At 41.9% G+C, this 25,309-nt stretch overlaps 1 protein-coding gene across 1 annotated transcript in view; it reads left to right on the top strand.

The window, feature by feature from the left end:
* The window catches only part of LOC117208632 (homeobox protein homothorax-like), a 73,573-nt gene that overhangs the window by 25,599 nt on the left and 22,665 nt on the right, over window positions 1-25,309 (top strand). The window contains exon 4 of the mRNA XM_033449892.1: window positions 7,802-7,852. Within this exon, the coding sequence (XP_033305783.1) occupies window positions 7,802-7,852 (51 nt within the window). The remainder of the gene's footprint in view (window positions 1-7,801; window positions 7,853-25,309) is intronic.

Below are 25,309 nucleotides of genomic sequence, written 5' to 3'. Positions count from 1 at the left end.
GAAAGGTGTTCGTAGATCGGTCTTCAAGCACGTTCAGCCGTACACATCCGTAATTGTATCTGGATGGTATACGTTCTGGGATGTCGATGGATTTGTCGTCCCGAATAAATTATCGATTTTCCGTGCTTAGAAAAACGAAGATTCGTAGCAAAGAAACGGAAAAGATAGTGTTTCTCATAGGTAATGATAGAACGGTTTCGCAAAGACACGGAATAGTCATGGATAGTTCGCTGGTGCAAAACAAAGCGGAGGCGATTAAGTCGAGCCGACAGTACGAACGATAAAAATGTTGCCTTGGTGGTTCTTTGCGCGTTTAGTCGATGCAAACGAATGCAGCACATTTAGATTGAGGGATATCGACGCCTATGTATATCGTAGAGCTAGATAGCCACGTTGTTCGTGGGTTATCTTTGCATAAAATTGCACTTCTGCCTTCGACGAGACGTTCCTCGGTTTCTCTTGCCTGGCACGGTTGGCTAATTATTCCAGACGAGCGCCGTGCGAGCGCGGTTCTCGATGGCTTTAAACGTTCGAGAGCGTACGAAGGGTTACGTGCGATTTCATTGAGCGCGTCACAGATGGAAAAATCAGCTGATAGGTCGTAACGTTCAAATATAGAGCGTCGGTAACACGGTAGCAACGGACTCGAGCTACGGATACGCACAGATAACGATAAGAGTTAAACCTGGCCGCAAGGTAGGATAAGGAGTGAGCCTGGTTCTTCGCGTTAATTCCATGCTGCGTCATTGTTTCGGCGTCGTGTATGTAATTTGAAAACAAACTACGCGCTTTTTTTTTTTTTGAAGACCGAGTTTATGAATGCCTGCGATTCTTCTTTATCCTCGATCGCCTAGTATTCTCGTTAAATCGTTCACCCGTTCTATTATTTATCCGCGGCATGTCGACATTATACCGAGCGACACAACAGCGCGTACTATTCTCGAAGAAGTCCGTTAGGATTGCGAAATTGACATGACATTTGCATCTTAATAAGGTGCATAGTATTACGCGGTTGGTCGAGGGACGGAGCGGGAGCGGAACAGAGAAAAGGAAAAAAATGTTGAAAGAAGGATAGCCGAAGGCTCCGTCGCGTTTCTCTCAACGCGGTCGCGTATTGCGAATCGTCGTTGTGCCGCGTGTAGTAAATTGCGCGCCGCCTTTTGCTCGTTTGCCTTCCTATCCGCGGCGATCCACGCCGTGCAAACGTATCTCTTTTTCTCGTTGACGCTCTTTCACGCAGGGACCTCGTATTTCAACCGTGCTATCGACGCAATTAATTTCCCTTTCTGTCCGTTGGAAGCGCGCAACGTCGCGAAAAGACGTCGTTATACCTCGCGCGCCTCTGTCACTATCTTCTCGAGAAGATGAAGAAGATTGCGCGACGCCGTGAAAAACTTTCGAAACGAGGAAGTGGTGTCACAGTGTATGCCCTCGCCCATGGGACGTGTCTCGCTAATTCAGAGATTACGCCGCGGTCCCCACAGAGCGGATAAACAAATTGTCGAGGGGGACAGCCGGTTACCCTGTTGTCGCGATCGTGTTCCCCCATTTCTTCCCAGTACAGATAATGAATTTTGATATCGAGTCAACACGGTCGTTATGAAAGTTTTTGTACATTCATCTTCTCGTTTCTTCTTGGTTGCTCGTAAGCACGATACTGAGAGTTAAATTCATTTCGCTAGTCTATGGTCGTCGACGGGAAGATTACACCGGCGATTATAGCGAAATCCGCGCCGCCTCGCCCATTCGTTCTTTACTTGCCATCGATCTGTCGTCGCCGATGTCTAGGCAGGTCGTTTTATAATGTCAGAGGTGGAGGGGTCAGGGAGGTGAGATTATGTACACGCACATCGGCGGTACACGTGAAAAGATAAGCAGGTGACAATCCTCTTGCGGTGGTTTTCGAGGCGTGTCGTTCGAGCCCTTTTACACTCCGTCGATACTTGGATGGAGAGAGATATAGTAGGGCCGGTGCGCGTGACAAAAGGGCCGCGCGCGCCTCGCGTACACGGGATTATTCGTCCGCGTTTCGTTTTCGTTGCGTGCGCGGCACAGGAGCGGGCGCATGCGTCGTAGCTCGGCGGTGGCGGTCGGCGCATGCGCAGTCTCAGTTGCGGCACGACCACCGCCGCCGCCAAGTCGTGAGAAGCGACGAACCGTGGCGAGAGCACAGCACGTTGGAGGGGGCAGAGAGAAGGGGTGCTCCGCAGCCGCTGGAGAGAGCGCTGCTCATTTTCTGCCATTGTAAATTGATCTATTCAATGGGGCCTGGCATTATCCCGTGCGGTCCACGCATCGTGCGTGCCCTATGGGGCCCCGATACATTCCACACGCAACCCAGTTCCCCGTGGTCCGCGCGCTCCCTTTTTGCGCTCGCGTTGCCTCCGAGCTATTCGGTTTTGGCCTCTCCGCGTTCAGCCCAGGCTGGTAGCTGCCTGCGACGTAGCAGCGCGCACCGCAGGAGCGTCCCGCTGCGCCACGTTACGCGCATTGTTGTGCCCTTTTTTACCAGATGGATCGGCTGTCCCAGTTTTCGTGCCCACCGTGGGCGCTCCGCTGTGAAAATTTCGCTTTCGTCGGCGTCCCGTTGCGACGTGTTGCGCTTCGCCGCGCCCAAATTAATCGCGCGTCCAAGGGAGCATCGACGCTCTTTTATTGCGCGACCGAAAAACTCGTTCGACGAAATTCTTCGCCTTAGCACCGAAAAGGGGATTTATTCGCGTGGCCTGCGGCAACGACTTAAAGTTTAAACCACGTCACGAGGTAGTCACACTACCTGGAACGCATACGTCATTACTCTTTCAGACACTCGAACTGTGGTGATCTGCAACGTCAGTACAACGTCAGTCACTGCATTGACCCAATTCGTAAAGGCAGTAACGGTATAGAAAGGAGACGTACGGAAAAGTGCCGCATAAGGATCCGTTGTGATTTATCGTTGCAATTAGATTTCACCTCCGGGGACATTAAACCCTTGTAAAACGTTAGCCCCCGCATTTAGACGGCTTGACTAATGCGACCACAAAACAGGCACGTCCGCCGTGCACGCTACTTGCTTTACCGTCCCGAAGGTGCGGACACCGTTCCCCAGGAATTTATGTATTTGCCTCTTTTCTTTTCCTCTGGTGGAAGCATTTATAGGCATTTACATAGAATCATGCAATCTGTATGATTAAAGAATTTTCGAAGGGTTTACCAGACTTAAGTCAATTAGGAACGAATCAACGAATTGTTTACGCGTATAATTTTTAACGATCGGCGTCTCGATAACCGCATCGATGACGTGTAGCATTCGAGGACGCTTCATTCCCTCTGCCCCGAGCACGAGGGGTAGTGTAAACAAGCGCAAAGCCGGATTATCATAATCGCGATAACGGCATCCGCGACATCTCTTTTGTCGCGCAGCCAGAGGCGTGATCGTCGCTTCCAAAGATCGATGATGCATCATCGAGTTATCTACGCTACCGGTCTTTCCATGCGAAGGTCGGTTCGTTTGTTCAACAGTAATCATACGATTTTACGAATCCTTCTGTCTCTCTCTCATTTTGTGGAATGGAAAAATTTAATAGACTCGCACTTTATTGCTCGCTTTATTGGCCGCTTATAAAACGATGCAATTAAACGCGATTACACAGAATTCCAGAGCGTTGAACGATCGCAGGTTCCATTCCTGGCTTATCGATGCTTTGTGAACGGCGCGGCGTGCTGATCGATTCGAAGGTAATTAACCAAACGCACCTCACCTGCGAAAGCGGAGTAAGATTTTTCAAGCTCATTGCTTAGTACAATACTTCTCATTGGCTTTCGTATTATTCTTCCATTTTATCGTGGAAGAATTATTTTCTTCGTTATTCAACCACAAACGGTATTTAAGGCTGTTACATATTACTACATATGTTTTGCACTCACCTGGCTCCCCTCTGTTATCTTTACTAATCGCTCAATTGTTATCTTTTCGTTCGAAGACCAATCGATTATCCTATGGTCTATTTTAAATACACACATAATTTTATAACTACTTCGATCAAGGAAGTGGAATTTTACAATGATCAATTTAAATAGTGTAATATCATAAAGTAATTTAAAGTAGAAGTCGGTTGAAATTAAAAAAAAAAAATCGTGTACGTCGTCCTTCTGTGGTTCGTTTACATTTAAGAGCGCCTATGTGACTAAAGTCACCTAGTTCTTACATAGGTATGAGAAAAACAATAGACAACGTTAGATCAGAAGGACGGTTTCGTGTTTCAAGGTGGGACAACCGAAAGATCAGAATGTGCGAGTCGAAAAGTGTGTGTGTCGCGAGAGTCAGAGCTAATCGAGTCGTCGAAGAGTAGAGTCGTTAGAATTAATCGAGACACCGAAGAGTAGAGTCGAGAGAATTGATCGAGTTGCTAGAGAGAGAGAGAGAGAGAGTGTGTGTTAGATTCGTTGTGACGAGAGTGGCCAAATAACTGTAAAGTTATTTGATATAGATACGAGTATTGCATTTAGTTTCCGTTAAACAAACATCCTTTCTGTCCAATTTATATTTGTATATTCAATTTAATATTAATAAATTGTAAGCAATCGAAGAAAAAATTTATATCTTTGTTTTCCGATTTTACAATAGTAGATAATTCTATAGGACACTTTAATAAATTTAGAAGAGTATTTTATCTTCTATAATGGCAATTAAATAATCATAATTTCTTAAATATAAAATAATTTCCTTTTACAGTCTCCTGTGTCGTGTTCGTCAGGGTAACTCCAATTCCATTTCGAATCGGCACTCGTTCAAATAATAAGTTGGACAATTATTTTAAATTTCTTTACGATCGCCAAGTAAAACTAGGAAGGATGACCATCAGAATCAAGGCCTCCGGGAGAAGTTAACAAGCATTGAAGTTTAGGTTTACGTTACGTGAAAAGGGACGAATATATATCTTCTCGTCCAGTCAGGTTCGACAGGCTTTTGTCTATTGCTTTATTGCGGCAACGTGCCTTTTGCCTAGCCACTTTGGAACGTGCTACGCTTGCTATTTCCACCAGACATTTCAGGCAAGGTACAAAGGTCTCGTAAAATTTACCTAGAGTGCAATTTGTTTTATCGTGCTAAGACAGTTAAAGTCTACCGGTTTCGGAGCACAAACACTATTTTTCCGAAACAGCCCTTTTATTTAAATTTCTCGTCGATTTTAGTAGAATACCGACAAATTCATACAAATGGCTTGACAAATCGTCCCAAATTCCTGTCATTTGCGTTTCATGGTCGAAGATGGAAATTTAGGATACAAGGAAGGTACGTTTTTGGTGGCTCTAAAGCGATGGCCAAGGAAACAGAAGTAACAGGCAGACGGATGAGCAGCTGCTTCGTATATCTCTCGACGGGATCGTCGTACACCACGAATGGCTACGTGCATACCAGCTAGTCCTAAATAGACGTGCCGGAGCGAGAACATTTTCTAAATATTATCGCGCAATACATATTTTTATCTCGTGGTCGATGGAGATGTTGTATAGGTCCCGCGGAATTTCTCTGACGTACTCTATATTTATTATTTTTCACTAGCAGGCTGTCCGTCAACAGCTTCCCCTGTTGTCTACAGCGAAGAAAAGAAAAACGAAGGTGTTCAGATATACTTCGTTCATGTTTTTAACGGTAATATTTTGCTTCGCCGTCGAAATTTCCACGTGGTTAGAGAAAGTTTACCTCAACGCCGCCTTCGTCGAAGTCGGATGTGTCTTCGTTTCATTCACGAGTTGGCGTGCGATAAATATGGACGATCTCAGATATTTAACGGCAAACAACGTCACATTAATAGCTTTCGTATTGCTTTATACATATGTATGCATGGGCTCAATTAGCTGTCACTCGCAGCCCCTCTACCTCTAATCGCCGTGATACAGTCGTCTCAATCATTCACGATAGAAGGCGCAAACTTTCATGTAGATTTTACTTTATCTTTACACCGAAACGATTAACCTCAATACTATCTCTATTTCTTACATGTTCTACGTAAAATTCTACGGTAGAACGATAAATTATACGTTTATTCGTGACCAGTGGTCGAATAGTTGATGATAAGGAACGAAATTCGAAAGGATGGGAAAGAGAAAGAGAGACAAGAGACGAAACTGCTTACAATTTGTAATCGTCGTGGCTACCTGAACGGGCGTTTAGTTTGCCGCTTGGGGATCGCCGAAAAACTACAGTGACAGGACCTTGCAAGAACTAGTTTCCCCACTACGAACAGTTGACAGTATTTTTGTGAAGCGTACGAGACGCCTTCATTATCCATACACCCAATGCGAGAGGAACTCCCATTCAGAATTCAGACTCATGAATACGCTTCTCGAACCCGTTCCCAGAATTCTCGCGATTGCGTTTCGTACGTCGATCTCCGTCGTCGACCGGTAATTCGATTTTAACGTTCGACCCGTTTTTTTCATCTGGATTCCCCTTTTCGGTCGCTCGACTCTGTATATCTGAATTATTCGGGGGAAATTTTTTATTCGCCGAAGACACGATTTTATAAATTGTTATGCCATAGGAAACACAGAGAGATGAATTTCGATGGGGAATTTAAGAATTATGTGTGGCGCTTTGGGAAACTATACCTGTTCATTACGCTTTAATGCGATTACTAAAATTCTTCAAGCATTTCTAATAGCCGCTTTCTTCATCCATCATGTATAGTTCCAAATTGATTTGTCCTTCGATGTCAAATTGGCGACGAGAAAAAGTCGATATGACGAAAATCCAATCAAATTTTGTTATCAAATTTATACATTCGAGCAATAAGTTCGTCCGCATCACGCGTCATTAACGAAGCAACGTTAAATTGAAACAAGAAATGGACGAAGGTTAAACGTCGAACCTATATCAAAGAAAATTGAGAAAACTTAATGTTCTTCCACGTCATGGAGCAATTTTCGACCCTCTTAATTCCTTTCTCCCATAGAAAACCGCGGGAACTGATTACGAAACTTCATTGGGTATCCTATTTCGATATACCGATCAGAGAAACAATATCGAGGACCGTGGCGGCGCGGGAAGAATGTTAACGATATTCATCCGAGAGTCGGGGACGAGCGATCTAATCAGATGGCGCGGTTCGGTGTCGAGAGAGCATAATCTGCTGCGGTCCGTCGGTGGATTCCACGAGATTAACCGGTACTTCCATCAAGATTTGTCGTTCGTCTTGTTCCTTCTTTTTTCCCTTGGATCCCGGCTCGCTTCCTTTCAGTAAGAACACCGTGGGTCCAATTAAGAGCGGGCCCCGAGCATCGAGCGCTCTCGGGCATCGAGCTCTCTCCCCCGTGCATTCTGTTTCCATTCTGATCGGCACTATGCGGCGCCATGAAAATGCTTGAGAATCTCCTCGTCTCGTTCCTCTCTCGTTTTTCACCGTTTCCCCTCTTTTACGCATCCCCAATGGTCGGAACTGTTCTCTTGCGCGCTTCAGAGAATTCCATCGCGTTCACCGACGCGTTTCCGTTTCTATACGTACGAATTGAACCGTAGGGGTCCAATTAAGAGAAAGCACGCGGAGGAAATCACTTGGAGAGAGACACTAGGCTGGAACAGTGAATCCCATGGCCAGCCACGAGGTGCACGGGAATAGAATAAAATGATGGTAAAAAGGGGATATGGAACGAAGGATCGATCTAAGAGAAGGAGAACCAGGACGTACAAGATAAAGGAACGCGCGTGTGCGCATATATAACTGGGCGAGATACGATCGTCTCTATAGTTTTAATATAGCAATTACCACCGAACCTAATTGTTAAAGATTCTTACGTGTCTGCTTGTGTGTTACAGATCAGACAAGAAAAACCTTACTACATCGCAGATCCGGAGGTCGATTCGCTGGTGAGTACATTCGTGTTATATATATATCGTTCACAGCGATATAGATTTTTCCACTAGCCATGAATGACAATTTCCTTACCGATAGACGTTTTCTTTCTTTATCGTTGGTGTTTCTTTATTTCGTTCCGTACGCTCGACTCATTCAAAGGCTAATCGTTCTGTTTTATCTGACGATCGCTACTGGCCACCCGGCGCGTTCCTTTTGAAGAATGACGATGGAAAAGATCGTCGCCTTATATACGGGAAACGTTTAATCGTCGGTGGAAATTAAGGGAGGGGAAAACAAACTGCTGGAAAAATCAAACCGGACGTTGCTACGAAGCTTCCGTAAACTCAGCTTGTAACTGGATTGTAACTTGCATATCTGATAATTGAAAAAAAGTTTGAAAATTACTTCCCCTTCTACGAACTGAGAGTAAATTAGTTTTTTTACATCGCTGTAGAAAGAAACATCCTGGCTGCGCAGAGTTATTGTTATTACTCCCTACGAAATTCATAACTTACGAGACTTATGGAAAATTCAGTATGAACAGCTCGTAAAGCAAAACGCGTGTGAAGCCAGGGAAGGGTGATAATTAAAAAAGAAACGAGACACGAGGACACGTTGCTGGTGCGCCTTTGTTTTCTCGTGTGCTGGCCGGCAGCCATTCGAATGGCAGACCTTCGAAACACCGGAGGAAGAAATATTTCAAACGACCCTTCGCGTTCTCCGATCGAGATAACGGATAGTGGCCTTTTTAAATATCTCGGATGTATTCCTTGCTAGTCGAGGACGTGTATGAGGCCCATCGATGCTCGGACCAGCTCAACGTCGACCTGCCATTATGGATTCCTTCTTCCAGACAGCGCTGTCCCTGTTCTGGTCATTTAGTTTCGATTTTCTTTTCTTTCGATTTTCGCGTATATACGGCCGCACATGAATTCTTATTAATACAACAGAATGTTGTTCGATAATAAAATTTACACACACGCTTACGTTCGATGTTTTCAAAATGCTTATGTCTTTTGACGCTGCATACGAAAACAAACATAGATATTTCGATTACTTCGCTCTAATGCTTCGATAAAACCATATAAAATGCATCGTCGAGAACAATTGTCGTAAAAATGTTGAGGTGCGAAGAAAAGTAGCGTATTAGACATTTATGGCTATATTCGTTTCCAGATCTGATTTCTAACCATCCTTGAAAGAGCGACACCGAACCGCCACTACGATATTTCATCATAAAGTTCATTCAACGAAGTGAAGGCCTTATAGAGGCGCGTCGTCTGCTCGGAAAAAGGTGTCGCGCGTTTTCGAATATTCGCTCGTAATTCAAAATTGGATATATCGAGCGTGTTAATGGTGAACCGGTGTACGTTGTTTCACGTTGGCTCTCTTTTTTTGTTGTTCTGTTTTGTTGCATTTTTTCCTGCTTTTTTCGCGGAGCCAACGCTCGTGGTGGTGCAGCGGTGGAAAAAAAGGGGGAGAAGGAAAACGGACGACGAGGATGCATTTCGTTGACGTTGTTCGCATCGTTGGCCTCAATTTTTCAAAATGTCACGCCCGTTATCTGAGCTGTCAGGACGGCATCGGTCCGCGCGCAAACATCCACGCAAGGTGTACCGACTCGCATCTCGCGCCGCTGTTGTCACAACTGTCGCTCGGTCTCGATCTGCTGAAACAGAAAACGAACGAAATCAAACAAAAAAAAAAAAAAAAAAAAAATACGAAAAAAAATCGAAACAGAATGGAACAAAAATAAAAAATAGAAGGGAAAACGCAGAACCGCGTGAAAAAGGACGGGAAAAGCACGCGAGAGGAAAAAAACGAGCAAGATATATTTTACTATAGTTACCGATGGTATTGTGTGCCTCTGTAGCTTCGTATCATCGAAAGGGCCGCGTCGAATTATGCATCCGTGATATTAAATAAATGTAAGCATGAAACGGCCAGATACGCGTTTCATCTAAATTTTAAAAGGAAATGAGACTGAACGCTTCGATGATTTCGCAGTGACGCGTTGGAATTAACTGTTACTACGTGCTTTCGAATGTTTTTTACCTCTATATTTGGTAGCTCGAGTACATATTATTGCATTCAACGAACGTATAAAGTCCCTTTTAGGCTTTATGCAGTTCTGTCTTCTTTTCACGTAGATTCTTTGATATGTTCATTGAACATATGGTTTGCTGAAGTTTATTATTTATTAAAGAAATATTAGGAAGAAGATATGTAGTTTGAAATTGAATTAAAATTTCAAATTTGTAATTTCCAGCCAAATTTAATCAAAGAACGAAGCGATAGTTAACGCGGTTCTTTGAGATCACTTTTTTATTCCCTTTTGAGCGCTCAAGTTTCTCTCCACGGACATTATTGCTCCAGTTACGCCATTATTACACCTGTTATTACAAATGCAATAATTCAAAGCGTTTCGTACAAGAAACCCCAATCATAACAAACCAGTTTAATCATCAATTACTAAATCGTCGCCCAAATCATTTTCAAATCTCGTATATCTTTCATCACCATGCACACCGTTTCTCTATCTTCCCGGTCGTGGAATTTCCCCCCCAAAAATGACCATTGCCTCTCTGATTTCTTCGAAAGTAACGCCATTACAGACCCACGGATCGAATTCAATAAAAAATTCGAGAAGTGCAGGAAGGTCGAAGAGAATCGAAAAATCGTAGTCGTGGATCGGCGTAGCTCGTTCGCCGGCAAAAGCCAGTAGCGTGGCTTCATTAAGTCCGTGGCAAATCGCAATCTACGAGCAATGAGCTTCTATCGTAAAGAACAGGCACGTAACGTCCGCGGTTTTTGCTGTCCGCGCCCTTTGCCCGCCTCCTCTCGTTCCCCTTCTTTTCATCCTTTCTCGGGGTCCTTTTTTCTTCCCTCCCCTTTCTCGCCGACACACGGGTCCTCTCTTCTCTCTGCTCTGTCTCGCGAGAGATGGCCGTCGATCGACAGAAGCCCGGTTTTTGCCGCGATTATTTCGCCGAACGGAAAGTGCTTCGCCACGAGTACTCCGTTACAGAGGTCCGGATCTACACACGCGAGAAACGACGACCTGTGTCTGTTGATTGGAAAGGTCGCCTGGAAACGACGTGGTGACACGGTCGAGGGAACAGCCACGAAAGGGCTCGAGATGGCAGAAAATGCGACACAGCTGTGGTGGTCCCCAGGAAAGCCCCGGGAAAGCGTAGAAAAGGAGCCTCGCTTCAGCTGGGCTCAGCTCGGTGCAACACAAAGGAAATTGTTGCGCTGTTCCTGAGTGTTTCCGAGCTTCAGAATCGTTCTGTCGTGTAGTGCGATTTGTGGTTGAATCGATCCTTTCGGATTATTCTTTATTTCGAAAGACTCGTTGGACCGCACAGTGAAGAAATTGGAGGAGATTTCTGAAAAAAATGGACTTATTAATCTGTGAGAAGTGATAGAATTATCGAGCGTATTTCCTAGTCAAATAGTTGGACTACTTTATAAAGTATTTTTACTCATTTCGTAAATCGAAGAAAACAAAATTCTGTTTCAATCTTATTATTAATTTTCCAAACGAAAAGAGCTTAAGGTGTTTTAAAAAGATGTTTAACATAAAATTGAAATGTCAAACCTGTCGCACCAATAAGAATTTTTTCATATTCTGTTCAAATTCAAAACGCTTTTCTAAAAAAGACGTTTCATTAGAAAAATATCAGTGAATCGAAAATGATCGAAAGAACCTAACGGTATTAAGTCCTTACGAAAAATAAAAATTAAAACCTCATACATAGTTTGTTCGATTATCATTTTTTCTTCCTCCCCGAGGTTCCTCGATATCAAAACGAAATAATTCTCGTGCAGTCAGCTGTCTTGGCAGTATGGTTGTTTCTTCGTCCTTAGGACGCGAATGACGCCCCAGAACAGGACAAACGATACTTGTATCGCGAGTACGTCGAATGTCGAGCAGTCCTCTTCTTTCATTCCTTCTACCTTTAACCTTCGACAACGGCATGCAAAACGGAGTCGGGGAGTTGTTCCACGCCGGAAGAGGCACGTACATACAATGGCGGACAAGGTAAGGCGTGTAGCGAGCTCGTTCTCTCAATTCAACGAAGGTCAAGGGTTTCCTTCGGGGTTAAAAACGAGAATCCACGTTCGCCCTCTGCGAATTCTTTGACCGCGAAGAAAGCGTGCTCTCCATTCGTCCCGCTGGAATCCATGTTTTCCAGCTGGCATGCGGATCTTATCTGAGGCGTTCCGATGGCACGAAAATATCCAGCGTAGCCTTCGAAAACTCTCTTTTTAAGTCGCCCCTCCTGTTCCTCTAATTCCATCGAACCTTATCTTTCGTGTATTTTCTCTTTCCCTTGTTTCGTGTTATCTGGATGGGTGTTAGTAGGCTTATTTTCGCCAATCTTGATGGAGATCGGAAGCTTTTCGATGGTTAGAGACCCCTCAGTTTATAATGATTTTTGACAAATACCTCTCGTGCTGAGGGGAATTTTAACTTACCAAGGCTTAACGTTGTGCCAATGTAATACTTGCAAGTTTTTCTCCAGTCAATTTATAGCTTTAAATTTTGCTTTTTTGTTTTTAACAAAGTGATTATGAACGGAAATTCCAAAGACTTGCTTATTTTAACAATTTTATGAAATTCGAGGCAAATTTTTAACTTGCTTTTCTCATAATAATATTACGTTTACGCAACTTCTCCGCTCAGCTCTTAAAGAATCAGCTAATTTCTGCTCTTTACAAAAATATTTCTCACGTGTTGTCCTCTCGTAACTGATAAAAATGAATTCTCCACACCTCGATATAACTTTTAAAAAATCTTTCAAAATCATTGCTATCCATCGCTCGAATGTTCAAATTCGTGGCTAATTTTTCCCGCTGTTTCCATCATCTTCACGAAGAAGCAACGCGGTGGAGTCGCGCTAGTGGTCGAAATTTCGTCTCGTGGGCGGAGGAAACGGTGGTCAAAACATCTTCCACGGCGTCGTAAATGAAACGAGGAATGGTCTTATGCTGTTTCGACCGCGGAAGAGAGCAAAGCAAGCATACGAGAGTTTGAGCAACGTTTGTGAGAGGACCTCTGTGAAGGGATCTGCCCTCGCACACGCGCTTTAAATAATACTCCCATTAGCATAAGCGAGAAATGAGCCAATGAGATGCTAATTGCCGCTCTCGCGTTTCGAGAATAATTATTACCACGAGGATACTTAACTCGCTCGGACGTTAGCCACCGGTTGACGACGTTCTCCATGTTGCTTCTTCGGAGGGGGAACCGATTCGTGTGGAGCCACTTTTTACATGCGCCAATACTTGCACGATTTTGGATTTGTTTCGTTTCCGTCCGGATTGAAACGTGGAACAACTACGATTTGGAGGTTTCTGGATTTTTAGAAGCAGAAAATAAGAAATATGCTGAGAATGATTTATTATTATTACGTTTTTACGTTATTACGTCTCACAAAGAAAAACACGACGCCAATGACGTACACATATCTTTTTACGGCAATAAAGATAGTGCCATTTATTTATAGCGCTATCATCTATCTATATTTTTTTAATAGCATTACTCAGTAGCATTATTTTCCGTAGATTTCTTATGGCAATTTATGATATTCATTAGTTGTTGATTCTTTCATTGACATGAAAAATTATGAGAAATCCGGTTACGGGAAGTTAATGGCTGTTCTACCCTCTAATCCAAATATAATTCCAAATAGACCGGAGACATTAAAATGATCCAGTCGAGCTTGGTAGCTTCTCGCCTGTGTTTTGACTTATCGAATACAATCGACGATACATTGCACCATAGTTTGAGAAGAATCTTAAATATTGGATTCCTATCGCTTTGGAACGACTACAGAATTTTAAACAATTTTCCTGCATCATTGAGACATCGCTACAAGAATATAAAATTCTGGTATAAACGAAGCTTCTCTTTAATTTACTTTTCTTAAATTATCTTAAATACTTGTCTTAAATTTCAGCGTATTGTAGTTCGCGTTACTATATCATTGAATTCATCGTCAAAAACGAATTCACCTCGAAAGGGGTAAAAAACAAGAGCGAAATTATTGGAGGAGCTGTATAAAATTCGTAATTGACGTTCGTTAAAAAGTGAAAGTCAAAGAACGAGTAATCCACGAACGAAGTCATTGGAACCTGAAAGTATATTGGCCGAGGATCGTCTTGTAATGAGAGGGCGACCTCGAATGGGTTAAAGTCGTTCGTTTCCGCGTGGAATTGGTGTCCTTCTAGTCCGCTCCAGACAGTTATCGACAACGAACTCGAAGAGGAAGAAGCTATAAATTCTCGGCGAGTCGTTATTTTCTTCCCATAGGAGGCATCAGAAATTGTACAGCGGTCGCAGGGCTGTTTTTACCGACGCGTTGCAAAATGGAGAAGTATCGTGGTATCTATAGGTCGGCCAACGTCTATCACGGACAAGGTACACAAAGAAGCTAATTACGTGGCGGGAAAAACGCGTATCGTTTGAATGGATGTTAGACGAAAAAATGAGACGAAGTGCAGCGTCAATGATTAATGGATAAATCGAGAGGATGCACGAGTGTAATAACACGTAGACAGAGGAAAACAAGAAGATTGACTAATCCTCACGACGCATATTTACTATGATAGTACAAAGAAAATATCGCGTGTTAATGAGAATCGAGGATCTAAGTTATATAAATATAAACATCTATTTTCTTCGTTGTATCTCATCTGTCATATCAGAAATTACATTTTCCGTTTCTTTCTTGATGATTTTCATATCCGACACTAAATTTCTTCGCAAGTTTTGGACCGTTTCCAATTCCACCATCTGTTCTATGAAACATTTCTCATTAGCTGGTTCAGTCTTTGTAATTGATATATCGAAAAACTGAAGTTTCGTTTTTTCATCGAGATAAACCATTTAATAAAATAACAGAAAGTGGAATTATTGCGTGAAATTGCAGAGATTGAGGAAACGAAAGTCGATTAACGAGGTGATCTCAAGCATGTAATAATCTGTGATGTTCGATTAATAAGAGGATGCGAAAGGTTCGTCCGAGTACTTACACGTGGTGGAATCGATGTGTGAAAAGTGGGCGCGTAATGGCGCGAAAAAGAAGGCGGCAGATTTTCAATTGGAATGCATTTAATATGTCTGGAATTATTCCTTGACACGTTGAACGAGAACCGATGATTTCCAGCAGGGATATTTTATTCGTGCGTGCCCTGGTATACCGTCTATCAATTTGTTACACACCAATTTGTGCCGATCAAATATTTATTAATTGACCCTCGTTCGCCAAACCACTGTTAATATTACACGCGAAATTAGAGATTTTTTCTCACGAGATATTTTCTTACCTGCACGTTGCCAAGATTCAATTCGATGCTGTATTTCTGGACGTTTACTTAGGAACGTTTGGCCTTACAAAATAAGAGAACATTGTGAAGTACGCACAGAGAAAAAGGTCTCTTGAAAAAACGAGAGTATCGAAGTTAGTGACTAGACGAAGTTTCTTCAAATGTATTACCCATTCCTATGTTAATCAGTGGAAATTGTTGGTAATAGATTCGAATAACTTACACGTCCGTAAGAATTCTTTCTTGCTTCGGAAACACGTACGAGGAATGATCAGTTCGACGTTGATTATTTATAAACTGTCTCGGAACCTGTCTGCAGTCTGAGCTCAATCTCTCGATATTTTCTTTATTACTTTTTTCACAAAGTTGTAAATAAAATTAATCCTACATTTACAACATTGACAATATTTCTTACATTCTTACGTTTCTAGAACTGCACCAAATCGTGCTCTATAAATCTTTCTCAAAGGAGAGGATCAAAAAAGGGAGGGTAAAACGATTAATTTGTTTATTTACCTCCCATTATCTACTTCTTGGGATGTCGGAAGAAAGGAACACGGAAGAGAAGAAAGTTCAGGCGAGGAAACATTAGAAGCCTCTTTTTCATCGGCTAGTAAAACTATACCCTCTCGTTTTGTTGCGTATCTGCTCCATTTCCATGAATAAACTGCGCGCGCTGGACACATCGGCGACGACGCGACGCTACGGTCGCAGGCGGTTGCAACCTTGCGTCGAAGCGAGCCCAATAAAAGCGACAAAACGCGCTGCTGCTCTCTGAGAGCCGGTACAAGAAGAGAAGCGGCATGGTAACGGTACCCGGGAAGCCAAGGATACCCGAAGCTGTGCCGCAAGGATCAGGAGAACGAAATCTTTGCGTCTTTTTTTCATCGGTCTCTCGATCGCAAAGCGCGCGTGTCTCCTTCAAAACGGAATCATCGCGAGTTTCTTCGCTTTTCATTCTCTCGATATCATTCACTTTGCACTTTATCCAACATTTAATGAATTTTATTGTAATTTGCGAATCGTGGATAAGGAGAAATTATATAATAGGAAAATCGTTGCATCGGTCGCTCGATCATCATGCGTGACACGTTTGTCGCATTCATTGTGCAGTCATCGCGAAGTTTCTCGTTCGTTACTCTCTCACCATCCGCTTTTTTCTTATTATTCAAAGATCTATTTCTATAAATTTCTGTGAATATAAATATCAAATGTAAATGATTCTAAACGTAAACCTTTATAAAATGTCCCTAAATTTCATCAATCGAAGCTAACACTAAAAGTTGAGTGAATCGCCTAAACTCTAACACACGTGTGTCGTGTTCGCCGTGGAATCGCCGCAAATTTCTTCATTCTTCACTCCCTCGTTCCATCACACTTTTCACACTACCCAAAAATCAAGGAAAAAATTTCATCATAAATTTCCCATAAATTTCACCAATGGAAATTAGGAAATGTTTCTTGCTTTTTATGTTATCGTATTTCTTCTCATGCTAGGTAAAGGGTTGATCGTTTCGAACGAACGATGATTTACATGGTCGATCGCGTGCCCGGATGCTCCTCAGATCTAATGAGCGACGCTGGTAACGAGCTACGTGACAGAACGGTAGTTACGCGGATCTCGAAGGTACGCGATGCGCAGCTTGTTATTCGAACCAGGTTCTGCGCGAATAATTGCCCGTCTTGGAGACAACGATGTTGGCCCTGGTTGCGTGTTTGATTATATGTATGATTGGAAAATCGAAATCGTTGGGTGGCTAACTCGTAGCACGTACACGGAATTTTCGTGTCTAAAGACGATTTTATCCTGAACGATGTAGAGGGTTGTTTATTGACTTTCTTATATATCCATGTGACAAACATAATTGAGTAATTGAATGACTCGTTTCTTGCTTTACCAGTATCATTTTCTCAGATATCTATATTTACTCACTTTCTTTTTGTAGAAAATTCCAAGAACTGGCTGGAAATCTTAACAAATGACTGAATACTCGAATAAATCATCTTACTTTATTTATTGACGTCATTTACTTAGAAAATTCTTCTCGTTTTTGTACACAAAAGTATCAAGTATGTACCGGCGAAATGTTTTCGTTAATGAAATAGAAATATATGAAATAGAAATTTTATTCAAAGTAAACGATAAATTGCTTTCTAAGGTTTACACTCCAAATGTCAGTTAATTATCGCGATGATTTTTAGATTAAGCTTCGAATCTGCTTTAAATACTGTGAGTAAAGAACGAATGATTTCTGCGAAAGACTGCACGTTGTTTCGAAGAGTTTCACGTCGATTTCGAGCAACTTTCGGAGCAGCTGGCTACGCCGAAACTCTTTACGCCCACGCCACTGTCGTTCTGCCAGCGATGCACCGCTTCGCTCGTGCGTCGTCTGGTTTCTTTTGGAGGCCGGTTCGCGAATTAGAAATAAAAAGCTGTCCGCGAGCTCGTAGGAGGTGTGCCTCGTGGAGATTCTGTTGGACGAGTCGGGAGTTAAAGAAGCGTTCTCCAAGGGGTGGGGAGCAGAGAAGCATGTGTAAAGTATAACGTAACAGAGGAACTGGCGAACGCGCTGCCACGCTGGTGGTCCATTATACCGGTCTTCCTGGCGACGAGGACAGGGCACTTTCTCGCAACTTTGTGTGACGCAAGATGTGTCCCCGTCTAAATTATCGAAATATTTGCTCTCCGATGGCTGGCAATTTTTGCCTGCAAGCTTTGCACCATGTATCCGACGGCGTGACTTTTCATCTGTCCCGTTATATTTTATTTATGCACATCGTTGGATACAAATCGGTGTAACGTATATATAACGAATAGTGGAAAGCAGTCTAAAATGTACACGGTCATTTGTAGGTTTACGAATATGGCATGATAGTGGACGGAAGTTACTTTATAAAGCTGCAAGATTTATTGGTTCATTCGTTCGCTCATTAATGGAGTGGCGCGCTAAACATGCAAACGCGAGAGGGAAAATAAAGTCGTAGAAAATTACAAACTCCCGATGGTATCGCGGAAACGCGGGTATTATTATGGAGAAGAGAAGCGTCGAGAAGCAACGGACAATTGAGACAACAGAGCGAACTGGCAAGATAAAGCGTAATAGCAGCTATTAGAGGACTTCCTATAAAACAATCTGATAGGTGGCTAAAAAAAAAAAAAAAAAAAGAAAAAGAGGAAGAAAAAATACGAATAGAGAAACTACGAAGCAAACAGTACAGATGACAGAAGCACTTTGCAAAGCCGTTTTAGCCATGCTTGCACTTATCACGAGTAACTTCAAACATGCTTTACATGTTATTAAACGAAACTGTGTGTTTTAATGATTTTTAAACGGTTAAGTAGCAATGAAACGGGAATGGCAACGATATCGAGGGAAATATCTGAATACAAAATTATTTCGCGCGGTTATATCGATTAAACTGCGGTTGATCGTGCACGAGACGGTTCGATAATGACCGATAAGCGGGAGCTGGCTGATTCTCCGTGTTTCTGCGTGAGTTGTTTACCTTGGCGCAGGTGACGTTGAAAAATAGGTTCACGAGGTACGATCGACGCCTGTTGCGAATCGCTGTGAAAAATGCGCCAGGAATTCCACGGCCTCGATCGCATGCAAATGGATGCGCTGACGCGTTTTTCTTTCGAGAACGACGCCAGGCACCGCTGCTCGTCGGGAGAGCTATACGTTCTCCGCAAATTTTATAAAGAATCTTGCGTAACCTCATTTCCCTATGCAGAATTGTGCAAATGAGAAATTAATATGTTAGAGTTATAGAATTCTGATCTACATAAAATTGTACGATTCTACTCTATCATGATGTTGCTTAATTCTATTATTCTATATTTCAATGAATATAATTATTATGCAATGTAATAATGTAGCGTTTCAGAGTAATAAGAACTAATAATACATTGAAATTTTATATGTTCGCACTCGATATCGAATCAGATTCTTCTTTTTCAAAGGAATTTCTTTTCAGGGTACAGGATTTTTCACAAAATTTGACCCTGTTGAGGTCAAGTGACGAGACCTTGTTAGAACGTTAATAGCCTCGAAAATGTTTCGTAAAACGCAGGTGGCGGTGGCACGAGAAGCCACGCGTGCTCGTTACACGTATTCTCGGTCGGTTATCGTAAATCAAACGCCGATTAACGTAATTGCCGGCTCGGATCGACGCTCGTTCCTCCCGCCCGTATCTCTATGGTCTAATCTGTACGAATGTAAAATTGAAAATTTGCGGAATCGACGAAAAAACGGCGCCTAACGATGTTGTTTCCTGTTCGGCCGCCGAATAAATTTCTATGCCGATCCTCTCGATTCTCTGTTTTTGTTCGTTTCGCCAAATATGGCGATACGTCGCGAAAGCAAGTGTCGTTCTGCTATCGTTTAAAGCGGGAAGAAACGACAAACAGATGCTATATAAAACACGCTAAGTTAATAATCACCGGGAGTTTCGACGATGTTCTAATAGCGTTACGTTTAAAAGATTTATCGTGGAAATGTTAACAATCGGGCTTTGAAAAGATATAAATTACTGATCTACTGGTAAGAAGATTTATATGCAGGGATATTTATCATTTCTATGAGCTATTCGTCTAACGTCAGTTAAATATTCAGCATTCGTATTCACGACGATTAAACGATCGCTTATTTCATTAGAATGAGAAATCCCGTAAATGATGTTCGTGATGCAATGATCTTAATACAATACACGACGGTACATATCGCGTTACATATTGTACCATGAAAGGTCGTTGGATATTATCTATATGTTTCCTCTTTTTAAACGTATCAATCAAGAACAATTATAATTCAAAAATTAGTAACAATTGAAACATATGTAATGAAAAAAACGTAACTAACTGGTAACATTGTTGGCAACATGTTCGTCTTGATTCTGCTATGATTCTCGAGTCCTTGTAATAATTAACAACCGTTTCTTTAATCGTAATCGTTTTGAGCCCTTCCATTAAACTTAAGAAATTGTCTTTAACGGTATCTCACGTGGATACTTTTCGCGACACACAGACCTGTTTCTAAAATCAGCATCTATAAATGTCTGAGAAATTCGTTTGAAAACAACGACCAACGATTCCATTCCATCAAAAATTATTATTCGCCTGGAAAAGCGGCAAACCGAGTAAGTTTGAACAGGGAACTGAATGCGTGCAACCCTTGGCACAGTGTTGGCGGGTATAACGAAGAATACATATTAAGATGACAGTGCGTCCTGGCACGGGCCATCAAAACGGCGGACTACCGTCTTAATAGCCGGAGATTTATAGTCCCGACGAGTCGACGGGAACGTCACAGCCGAAGCAGTAAGAGAGGCAGGCCCAGCCTCGTCGTAACCTAATCCAGTCCATAGTCTCGAGCGCAGAAAGAACGACCGCGAGGTGTAGGTATATATAGGGACACGGCCAGGAAGAAACACGAGGAGATCCGTGGAGGACGGGGAAAGGTCTCTCTTGCCACCGCGAGAGAGCTGCAGCCAAAAGAGAAGAGAGCAGAAGAGACGGGGGAAAGAGGAAAAAAATGAAGGAAAGGGAAGAAAGAAGTTATCGCCTAGCCTGGGTGGTCCGCGAGGGAAGAAAGAAAGAGAAAAGGCCAAAGGACGATTCTTTGGGAAAAGGGAAGCGACCTATTCAAAAATACTAACCTCGAACGTCGAACTTTCGGATAATTGGAAGATTTTTGTTTCTGGAACGTATCTAGGATCGAATTCCTTCGCAAGCAATTCCCCAAATTTTATTTCCATCGAATCGAGGACGAATGAATCGACACATTGTCGACAGACTGGTTCAGAATGGAATCGACAGGGTGTATTTTCATCGCGGTATGTTTATCGATGGTAAGTATCACGCTGCTTAGCAATATTTAAATATTGTCACGTCGAGTATGTTGGCCCGTCGAACGTGCCGGAGGGTCATATATAAACCGTCCTTTGCTTGCACAACGTTCTTGACTACCGTGTACCGCAGCTTCCTCGACAGTTTCCTCCTGTATACACAGCCAGGGAAACGAAGTCCATCGTTTTAGTCGAAAGTGCCTCGTCGGCCTCGAGGCGATCGTTTCCTCCATCGCTCCTGTTTCACGCCTCCTCTTACGTTTCTCTGAAAGATTTCCTCAAACCCCGAAAACACAGTCCTTCAAATTCCTTCTTAATTAAGTGTCAACGCTTCCGAAAGGAAATATGGAATAGAAAAACACTTTAAACGAAAATCGTCGAATATCGATAGATATTACATGATTCTTTCTATTTCGAAGATCTTCCTATTCCAATTTCCAGGTTCTTTCTGCGAAGCGTTAAATGTCAATAAATATCGACAAATATTAAACATATCTATAGATATTCGACGAATATCCATTAAAAAGTTTTCTAATATTTGTAAATATACATTCACTGACGGATGAATGTCATAATCTTTTGCAAAATAGGGCATTCCAACTCTCGTGTTGTCGTAAACTCTCTTTTTCATTGATACCTTGCGGTATTCGTCGCGCAACGGAATAAACTCCTCACAATGAGGAAACATTCTCAAAAACAGAAACTATAAACAGAAAGGTAGAAGGAAGAAATGAGAAAATCGCGCAGGCAGAGAAGTAAACGGAGTAGACGAGGACAACGAGAAAGCGGTTGGAGCAAATGGTCAATGAATAAGTCACACGCGATCGTGACAGTGGCCGGGATCGGTGGTTGGAAATTAATTACCAGGAAATAAGGGTGCGGCAGGGGGCGACGTCGGCGGTGGCAGGGCGTCGCGCGGTATTTTCGACGTCGGGCACACGAGGCACGACCGATAATGAAGCGGTCGCGAATCGGCCAAGTGTTGAGTCGAATCAAGGTTTACATGTCGGAAGAAGACGAACGTATACGCGATAGAGACGAATAGAAGGAGAGAGGAGAAGCAGAACGAAGTGAAGAGAAGGAGGCTCGGCTCGTAAATCACTGGACATCGATAAGAGTCGTCGCGGCGTTCGCGCGATGTCCCTCGTTAATAATTGATACAATTAACGACCATTCATTAGAGACGCCGCTCGTGCACGTATATAGATAGACGAAAGACGAAAGCAAAGGATTCGACAGCGAGGTGCGCCGTCACGTGATTCGCTTTGTTGTTAGCGCGTCTCGTGGTTGCGCTTCGAGATAACTGACTATCGGTTCTTCCTTATATTGAATGCTTAACAATGTTATCGGAATTGTTTGGTCTATGGATATTCTTGGACAGAATCGTTGTCGTCTATTTTTCTACGATAAACCGCACGATAGTGTGTCAAGTTGCTGTATATGTTCTCCCTCTACGTTTCGTAAGGTACATCACCTTGTAAACTTTACAAGAATGGTATATTAAAATTATCCTTTTTTAGCTAATATTATTACAATATATTATATTATTATATTATAGGTAATATAATCTTAGGTATGTTAAAATATTAATTCTGTATTAGATAATTATCAGATCGCGAATGTTTATGCAAATTTACAGTTATGAATACAACGGAAGAAACAAATCGTTCGTAGAAATATGTATCTATTGGTCTATTTGGTAAGATATGAAAAGTTTGTTAGAAGATAGTATTTTATTATTTGAAATTACACCGTCGTACCTGTTAAGATCTTGTCGGTTGCGCTACGCTACGAAAAATAATTTGTCTACTCGCTCGAACAAGAATAACATTGTGTAATCGCTTGTAATAGTTTTTAGATAAAGGTAGTATAACCGTATGGATCATTTAATTACTGATAGTAATACTCATTATCTTCTGATGAGATTGATATTCGTATTATGGATTTAGCGCACACGTTATAGGACGGTATGTGAAATCTGTTCGTTTATACATGTAGTCGTTTTAAATTAACGGCGGTGGTCTTTCTATCAGTTTCAAAGAATCTTTTTTTATCAGTCCTGTAACTCAGAAATTAAGCAGCTCCCAGATAAAGAACTTTTATAATAACTAAGTAGTTTCGTCTGGTTTAAAAAGCTAATACACAAATTAAACAAAATTAATCTTATCACGATATAATATTTTACGATCGTTGTACTAATAATATAAAACAAATCTACTGTAACTCGTTCTGTCTATAACTTTCCAGTTAAATTACATGTTATCATCTTTATCTTGGGATTCTTTAATTATGGTCAATACCATCTAATGACAAAACCCGCAGTCACTTAGTTGCCAACCCAATAGTAAATTACAGGTTAGATTAAGAAGGTACTTGCAAACTGATACAAACACTCTCGACATTAATGCATGCAGTTTGCATAGTATTCTAATCAGTAATTAGACACTTTCAATTTGTACTCCTTGTTAATAGATATTGATCAAAATGCTCGAATACTTATAAACTATAGTAGTATTATAAGTTATAGTAATAGTCATCGATATTGACGGTTTTCTTTCTCAATACATCACGATCGATTGATACGTTGAAAAGAATCAGACGAATAGGGATCGAGGAACTCTTCATCGATTCGCTGACGTAGAATCGCGGCGCAATTCAATTAGCAATGGCCGGTGATTCGTTTATCGGTTACAATTATTAAATCATCGAGGCTCGTTCCGGTGGTCGCGCGGCGACGACGCGACAGGAGGAGGCCGCGCGGCCAGCGTAATTTATTTCGCTTCTTTCGCCTCGCGCGCCGCTTATCCATATTTCTATTTAGTATCACAACGGACCGCGCCGCGTCAACCGCGAGATTTACGACGTCGTAGATCCTCTCGACCAGTTGGAAATTCCGTTGAATATCGGCCGTTGAAGCACAGAGCCTGACCTTCCCTTTTCCACCTTTCGTCGTCGTACAAAGTCCTTGGCTCTTCTTCCGCTTCCGTCAGTCAACTCCTTACATGTTGTTAGAATTCATTGGTTTTTTTTTCTATTAACAAGCAGAATTACTAGCTTCTAATTTTCTATTAGAAATTTCCTAAATTTTGTGATTTGAAGGAAATATAGAAATACGGGAGTTTTATTGCTTTACTGATTTTATAATTGTTTTATAGACTTATTATAAAGTTATCTTTGGACGATATGTTATAGATTTGTTTTTAGGGATTGCAACGATTTTTTGCAAAGAATATGAACGAAGATTTGTTTCTTGCTTTGCGTCGCGTATTTGTTTATGTAGGTACCATCCATTTTGATCTTTTTGGTTGCAAGTTCCATAGTTTAATTGTCGATAGTTCTAGTGTTAATGTTGCAATAGTGAAATGCGTAATATAGAAACATTCAATGTCTTAAGTCATATTAGTGGTATATATAATTCTATTATAGTTATAATACTAAATCCGCAAAAATATATCAACCTTCATTTCAGTTCCATTTCGTGAGATTTGGAATGATTAAGTAGAAACTGCAATTAACATTTTGTATCATCGATGTTACAACAATGTATTGCGAGTACTTATACTTCTGAATGATATCCTAACACGTACCATTAATTAGCTACTTCAACTCGATAACGAGCTATCTCATCGTTTCTCACAGCTACTCCATGAATCGACTTTATTCATATGCAACGCAACTTTATAAATTCTTTTGGTGTCTCTTTCTTTTATAATTGGCGTTGGTGTCGTCCGTCTGGCTCGTTTCTGACTTTTTCTCTTCCTAAACGAGGATCAATTAATACGAGGACGACTTGGCGAGCGACTTGGTATGATCGAAACTGAGCAGGCAGACGAGAAATCGCGCGGTTTATAGGTGTCGAGGATGACGGGGTTCATTGGCGCAGATTAATGGGCGTCGTTGTCGCGTTAGCTAATTTGCGGCTTGGTCTCAAGATGGCTTTTAATTAGATTGCTACATAGTGCCAGTAATTCGAAGCTTTCTTGTCTGGCTGTTTTCCTTTTCTTATTTCCTTATAATCAGAAATAATCAATTATTACGTTCTTGATATATTACGTGAAATATTATGCATATTTTATGTGGAACGAAAAGTTTGGATGTATTAGTTTGGAGAAGTAGAATTCTAACAAATGTAGTATTACAGCCAATCCTCAATTATTTCAAGCGGCGTGTCTAATTCTGAAGTCTCGCGATCCGTCTCGTTCTCTTTAATTCGGGCAAATTAGTTGGCATTGAAGGAGTACACTGGCCGCCAAAAGTTGCCGAACACGACGCAATCGACGCGGAAA

This window comes from Bombus bifarius, unplaced genomic scaffold, assembly GCF_011952205.1.
Source record: "Bombus bifarius isolate JDL3187 unplaced genomic scaffold, Bbif_JDL3187 scf7180000008148, whole genome shotgun sequence".
Lineage (NCBI taxonomy): Eukaryota > Metazoa > Arthropoda > Insecta > Hymenoptera > Apidae > Bombus > Bombus bifarius.
This window is presented reverse-complemented; position numbering and strand designations above follow the sequence as displayed.